This window comes from Schistocerca cancellata, chromosome 1, assembly GCF_023864275.1.
Source record: "Schistocerca cancellata isolate TAMUIC-IGC-003103 chromosome 1, iqSchCanc2.1, whole genome shotgun sequence".
Lineage (NCBI taxonomy): Eukaryota > Metazoa > Arthropoda > Insecta > Orthoptera > Acrididae > Schistocerca > Schistocerca cancellata.
In genome coordinates, this window is record NC_064626.1 from 980,234,134 (window position 1) to 980,242,069 (window position 7,936).

The 7,936-nt window shown below is 42.5% G+C and overlaps 1 protein-coding gene across 1 annotated transcript in view; it reads left to right on the plus strand.

Annotated features, from left to right (window-relative positions):
- Positions 1 to 6,478, plus strand: part of LOC126119508 (discoidin domain-containing receptor 2-like) — a 306,612-nt gene extending 300,134 nt beyond the window's left edge. Inside the window, exons 18-19 of the mRNA XM_049915069.1 lie at positions 2,969 to 3,118; positions 5,983 to 6,478. Coding sequence (XP_049771026.1) covers positions 2,969 to 3,118; positions 5,983 to 6,138 — 306 coding nt within the window. The 3' untranslated portion in view covers positions 6,139 to 6,478. The remainder of the gene's footprint in view (positions 1 to 2,968; positions 3,119 to 5,982) is intronic.
- Positions 6,479 to 7,936: the final 1,458 nt, after the last annotated feature.

A 7,936-nucleotide genomic window follows, 5' to 3' on the forward strand; every position in this document is an offset into this window, starting at 1 on the left:
AGAAATATTATGCGGCGTTCCCCAAGGAAGCGTATTGGCCCTCTATTGTTGCTGATCTGTATTAACGACGTAGGAGACAATCTGAGTATCTGCCTTCGACTGTTTTCAAATGACCTAAACGAATTGCAAAATGATTTAGGGACGACATCTGTATGGTGCAAAAAGTGGCAGTTGACCCTGAATAAAGAAAAGTGCGATGTTATTCACATGAGTACTAAAAAAAATCCGCCAAATTTCGACTACGCGATAAGTCACACACATCTGAAGGCTGTAAATTCAACTAAATATTTAGCGATTACAATTAAAAATACCCTAAATTGGAACGATCACGTAGATAATGTTATAGGTAGAGCCAACCAAAGATTGCGATTCATTGGCAGAACACTTAGAAGGTGCAACAGGTCTACTAAAGTGAGTGCTTACACCACGCTTGTCCGCCCAATTCTGGAGCATTTCTCTGCGGTGTGGGATCCGCATCAGATGGGACTGACGGAGAAGTACAAAGAAGGCAAGCTCGTTTCGTGTTGTCGCCAGGTAGGGGATATAGTGCCACAGACGTGATACGTGAATTGGAGAAGCTATCATCAAAACAAAGGCGTTTTTCGTTGATACGGGACCTTCCCATGAAATTTCAATCACCTACTTTCTCCTCTGATTGCGAAAACATTCTGTTGGCACCGACCTACATTGGGAGAAATGATCATCACGATAAAATAAGACAAAATCATGGCTCGCACAGGAAAATGTAAGTGCTCGATTTTTCCCGCACGCCGTTCGAGAGGGGAACGGTAGAGAGACAGCCTGAAGGTGGTTCACTGAACCCTCTGCCAGCCACATTATTGTGAATAGCAGAGTAGTCACGTAGATGTGGATGTAGGTATAGATATCAGACATTATCTTGCTGAAACATAAGCCCAGAATGGCCTGCCACGAAGGGAAACAAAATCGGGTATGGAATATCGTAGACGTACCGTTGTTCTGTAAGGATATCCTAGCTGACGATAAAAAAGTAATCCTGCTATGAAAAGAAATGGCATCCCATACTATCACTCCTGGTTGTCGGGCCATGTGGGTGTGACGTTCAGCTTTTTATCCCACCGCTGTCCGGTCGGGACACGTCTTCCCTTGTCATCGAGGCACAGATAGAAAAGAGACTCAGCACTAAAGACAATGGGATTCCAGACCGAAGTTGTGCCTGGAGATAGATATGGGATACCAAGCTGAGTGGCCGAGGGATTCTAGGCGCTACAGTCTGGAACCGCGCGATTGCTACGGTCGCAGGTTCAATCCTGCCCTGGGGGACGGATGTCTGTGATATCCTTAGGTTAGTTAGGTTTAAGTAGTTCTAAGTTCTAGGGGACTGATGACCTCAGAAGTTAAGGCCCATGATGCTCAGAGCCATTTGAACCATTTTGAACCAAGCTGAGCGTCACCCGCCAAATTGCCCGAAAATCAGGAATGAGATTCTGGGGGGCCATTTCGCCTCATAGCAGGATCCCTTTGGCTGTCGTCTGCGGCACCTTACAGCACAGCGTACTTAGACTAAGTTATACGCCCCGGTTTGTTGCACTTCATGGCAAATCATCCTGAGGTTACACAGCAGCAAAATGCCTATCACCCACAGTGAGAGTTTCTACTGCTTGTCTTCATTCTTGCCGAACCCTGCCCTGGCGTGCAATGTTACCGGATCTCTCCACAACTGAGAACGTTTGGAGCGTTATGGACAGGGCCCTCTAAACAGCTCGGATTTTGACGGTCTTACACCCTAACTGGACAGAATTTGGCTCATTGTCCCTAAATAACGAAAAGTGTAAGGTCATCCACATGAGTGCTAAAAGGAAATCGTTAAACTTCAGTTACACCATAAATCAGTCTAATGTAAAAGCCGTAAATTCAACTAAATACCTATGTATTAAAATTACGAACAACTTAAATTGGAAGGAACACATAGAAAATGTTGTGGGAAAGGCTAACCAAAGACTACGCTTTATTGGCAGCACACTTAAAAAATGTGAAAGACCTACTAAGGGGGCTGCCTACAATAAGCTTGTCCGTCCTCTTTTAGAATACTGCTGCGCGATGTGGGATCATTGCCAGATATGAGTGACGGAGTACATCGATAAAAGTTCATAGAAAGGCAGCACGTTTTATATTATCGCGAAATATGGGAGAGAGTTTCACAGAAATGACACAGGATCTGGGCTGGACATCATTGAAAGAAAGGCGTTTTTCGTTGCGATGGAATCTTCTCACGAAATTCCAATCACCAACTTTCTCCTCCGAATACGAAAATATTTTGTTGACACCGACCTACATAGGGAGGAACGATCACCACGATAAAATAAAGGAAATCAGAGCTCGTACGGAAAGATATAGGTGTTCATTCCTTCCACGCGCAATACGAGATTGGAATAATAGAGAATTGTAAAGGTGGTTCTATGAACCTTCTGCCAGGAGCTTAAGAGTGATTTGCAGATTATCCACGTAGATGTAGATGCTGATGGACGTCCGGCAACTCTTATCAGCTGATGCCAAGCCGATTAACTGCTTGCATAAGGAACAGAGGTGGACCAACTCGCTATTGAGTTGCTTGGTTTATGTATCTCCTGCTTTTGAATAAGTTATCCAGTTTTTGTGAAATAATCATTTGTTTGTCTGTATACGCACAGCACGGCTATCGATTTCCATCTCATTTGGATAATTCCTTCGTCCTGTCTTAGATTGTATTTTCAACATCTTCGCGGATCTGAACATATTCTATTATATATGAAGTCTTCACGGGTTGTGACTTCATATATGAAATTCGGGAGAAAGCCTGCACACGCATATATTCTATTATTATCCGAATGTTTGTTAACTCCATAAACGACGACTGTAATATGTTGCATTTCCTTTCATGTAGCCATGTGAGATTTTACACAATAGCACGACGCAACTCGTGTACAGTTAGCACTTTCTCTGGCCTCAGGACCGGTACACGCCAGCGAGCAGCGTGTGGGCCTTCGGCGTGACGCTGTGGGAGATCCTGAGTCTGGCGGGTGAGCGGCCCTTCCAGCACCTGTCCAACGAGGAGGTCATCCAGAACGCCGAGCACATGTACTACGGCAGCGAGTTGCAGGTACATGTGCAACCCTGCTGCTTTCCAGGATAATGAGCTTGAGTTGGGCAGTAAAGGTGTGCCGAGACCTAGATAGTAACGTTTGCTTGGGCAGGAAACGGGACAAAATTGGCAATCCTACAAACTTCAGCAGTAGCACACTCAGAAATAACAGTTTATTTCCAGCTTGCACGCTTGACTTAGTTAAGCTAAATTAATTCCAAAGTAAACGGAGGCAATTAGGCAAATAAGAGGCAACGCGCATGACAGGAGGCGACCGTAAGTAAACTCTAGCAAGACTGAGAAAAACATATAATCCCGTCGCTAATCAAATTGAAACGCTCATTTGAGGAAAGCTAAATCACAGTCCGTACCAAACAAGCACGCACTGGACCGTGTTTCAGTCAATGCTAACGCTACGGTATACAAACTAAGGTGCCCGACTGCGGTGGTAACTAACTGCAGGGACCGAATGTCTGCTGAAGGCCGCGCCCGTGGCAGCGCAATGCTGACGGCGGGATACGACTGCTACGTTCAACAAGTTTCCATCTCTTCCGGCGCCCCCTCCACATCCACTGATTCTGGCTGAGACACCAGAGTTGATCCATTTGTTACCGTATTCACGATACACGGTCGTATCAATGTTTAGATTTGTGTGTCTCAGAACTTTCCGGTATGATAGGAACCAGCACATTAAAGCCGTCCTCATCTTTTCATAGCTTTGGAAATATAAATCAGGGATCCTCTTTTCCAGTTTATTAAAAAATAGAAAAGTAGATACAAGCAAGAGTAGGACTACAAAATGGTCATCAGAAACTCTTTGTGCAAATCCAGCAGGAGACGTGTTACTGAGTAGCACAACACTTTTTCTGAGTTACGCAAACATTTGGGACTGAAGAAGCCGCTGCTATTAACACTTTTTTTGTAATACCGTTCAGCGTTTGCCTATTGACATCAGGGAAAGTAGAAGGAAGAAAGGAAGATTAGTGGGTAACGTTCCATCTTTAACCAGATCATTACGGGCTGAGCACATGTTCACACCACAGAAGGGTGAGTAGGGAAATTAGTCGTGTCCTTTCAAAATCACAATCGAAGCATTTGCCAAAAGTGATTAGAGAAATCAATGAAAACCTAAATACGGATGTTAAATACCTCCAATATACTGTCAGTGGAACAGTGAGCAATACAATACTGATTCAGACGATTATATACATATATTTCTTTTTTTGCCTGCTGGCTACCAGTTTTGGTACACAGTACCAGTATCACCTTCAGGCCATCCTTAAAAAGTATCAGTAGCCTCTTACCCCCTGCGCACTGTCGTAAAATGCATCTACTTGGAAAGTAAAAGTAAGTGGTAAGAGGCTACCTATACGTTTTAAGAAAGGCCTCAGGATGTTATTGCGTACCGAAATCGGTAGCCAGTACGGAGAATAAATAAACTGCGACTGTAGATTAAAATAAACTTTTTCAGTAAATCTGTAAGGTCTAAGGAGGATCTGAACCGTGGTCATTCTGAAAGCGAGTCTATCCCGCTCGGTCGTCTAGGAAAGAACTCAACGGAAAGAATGGTCTTTCGGATCAAAGTCGCCATTCGCACCTATTTACAGACCGACACTGTCTGATTGAATGTAGCCTTGCCAAAAATCCAATACGACGCCAATGCAGCGAATGCAGCCTAGTTTCTATTACAAAGTAGCCAGCTCATTGTTCATCAGCCATGTCGATCTTGTTCAAAACTTTCGCTATTTTGTTTCTGCTAAAGAACTGTAATCACTGCTTATATGGATTTCGTTTTTTATTCAGTGAGGACCTGCACATCACTCTGCTCTCACGGCCATTTTGACGAAGTTCTGAAAATATGAACGCAGTCCAAATTTCTTTTATGACGTCCTATCGTTAAGGATGGATCTGCCGATGAATTTTAATTAGCCTTTACCTTTATGCATTTGCCATTTATCTGATCCTGCAGTTCGGAACAAAAAGAAGAATGATACCATTTTCAGCCGCCAAGGCATTGATAGACTCATAGGGAAACGTCAAGTGCCACTTTACGGCAGTCATGACCTGCCTCACTCATTTATGCGGACTCGTTTCCGTCAGTGCTCGACCTTTCTCATTAGACTGCCTAGGTAGCTTACTTTGCGGATAGCCTGTTAACTGGAGCATGAACTCAGAGTCAGTGATATCCTTATACGAAATTTCTAATACACAAAATCACATACAATAACTGATAAACACATTGACAGAGTAAATGAATAAAAGGTAAATTAGGAACTGGGCGACTAAGGAGCTAAAACTAGAATGACGTGATCAAAGTGCAGGAGGACCGTTTTTATTGGACAAGAAAGTACGTTTCCACCAGACAACTGTAGAGATATAATGTTCAGTTTTATTGCACAATCGATTTCGTTGCACAGGTCACTTAGAAGTGGTTTTGAGATGCCTTAGCACATGCTCTAACTATAACCGTAAGCAAATAGTGGACCAAACTGATTCAGTTGCTTTGCCTTAGGTTCTCCAAATACATCAATAATCCAATTCTCAGCTTCGCGATCTATAGCATATTACTGAGTCGGGACCTTTTCATTAGAGAGCAAAGAGTTACTTTTCTTAGATAAATGTATGACGAAAACAAGACGTGTTGCACAATAATGTTACGTAGAAATATTCAACAGGAAGCTGCTACGCTCTGTTCGTTACTTGCACTCGCCAGACAGCAATTTAGTTACCAATCTAGTATGAGCGCAAATATTGATTCATGTCTGTACAAACAAAATTTATTTTTGTCCGTCACTTATAAATCTGGAAAATAAAGCTGTACAGTTTCCGGTTGAATCTGCTCTAGTTGCTGGTATGATTTTAATTTTTTTGTTTTGTTTCAGGTGTTCCTTCCCAAACCAACAATTTGTCCGACAGAACTGTATGACCTGATGTGCGATTGCTGGAAGAGAGATGAAACAGTACGACCTAGGTTCAAAGAGATCTACCTTTTTCTGAAATACAGAAACTCTGTCCATCCAGTTGAGTACAGGGAGTGATCTCGCACCCATAGTTGCGTGAAATTAGAGTAATGGGGCCACCATGATTTCAGAATGTTATTCATTAAAGACTTCTAATAACATATGAACTACGGCTGACATACTTGGAATATATCAGGAAAAAAGTGTTACTAGGAAGTCGTGATGGTCTGTGAAATGCTCGTGACGCTCTAGGAAAATGAAAATTTTTATCACTAAAGCCAATATGAGATACATTAATACATTTTTTATCACAATTTGTACTATAACTTCTTTTGGAAAAATGTTATCAAAAATATCTGTTACATGGATAATATGTGTACAGCAATGGAGGTACAGACAACAGTAAATTTTTCACAGACTTCTTGTCTTTGTCGATTTTACCCAAACATTCTTGCGGTGAGTATTGTAAGTTTCTCCTATTTGTTTTTTCATTATCAGTGAATGCATTCCTCCCACACCCCACACTTTCACCACCATATAGGCACACAGTTCGTAGATAGTTACATAAAAGTGGGGTTTTAAATTTTATGGACTTCAAGCGGGATTAAATGCATTAAGGTACTAAGGCTCTGAAGGGATGTTTCGACGAGAATATGGCGTTTTGGTGATAATATGTAAACATTACGCTTGTTTTCTTTCGGTTTCAGATGGTTATGCTTCAACCCCTATTTCATGGCACTGTACATTCCAGTATTTGATGTCCTGAATGGAACGGAGCATTCAGAGTGTTATGTATATGAATTCTGTTTATATATATATAGATGAGTTATTTCTACTGCTGACTGAGAACGGTGTGCTGAACAACGTTACATCGGTAGTTTCGTCATTTACTGACTACTAATTACAGCTATTACAAGTCGCATGTCTTTAGGTTGCTTAATACCTCTAAGAAAATTTGGTAAATCGCTGATTTTCCCTTGGGCAGCAGGTCAGGTGTTGAAGTGTGGACACGCGAACGCAAAAACCTAGTCTACACTGACAGACGTAGTCCACTTAGTGGTACAGTTATGACTGTGCAGAAAACATCAGGTGGTAAATTATGTAGCCGGTTTGTGGGAAGACTGTTAGACGCAGAGAGAAAACAACCAGCTCACAGATGTGTCTAAATATTAAGATACCACATGTGCGCTACAGTCCACATGTATGCGGATGTTAGGCGGCTAAAATGGACACTTGTGGGAGAACTGTAACGTAATTCCCAATCCTTATATAAATGGGTAACTATTTAACAGGAAACGTCAAGCCTGAGTAATGTATTTGAATGATGAAAAACCCAGAGAGATTCACCTGAATAACTATCTATAACAAGAGAACAGCAACGCATGGTTGACACTGTAGTGAGATGGGGTATCCACACGCTCAGTAGCACTCCTTTTGGAAAAGAAAGAAACATCCAGCTCCATCCGTCAAAAGCTGCCCGACAAGCAGAAAGTGTGAATAAGTTGCGACTGCGAATCTTCAGCAGAGTATCGGTATGTATGGACTGTAATCAAGACTACCTGGGAACAGATGTAACCGCCCAAATACCTTCCTTATAATCACGGAAGAGGAAGAGGAGACTAGTGTTTAACGTCCTGTCGACAATGAGGTCATTGGAGACGGGGCACATTCTTGGATGAGGAAAGGATGGGGAGGGAAGTCAGCCGTGACCTATCAAATGAACCATCCTGACGTTTGCCTGAAGCCATTTAGGGAAATCACGGAAAACCCTAATGCGGACGGCCGGACACGTGTTTGAACAGTGGTCTTCCCGAATGCGAGTCTAGTGCGCTATTATAAGCAAAGTTTCCCACTGAAATTTCCTGGCAGATTAAAA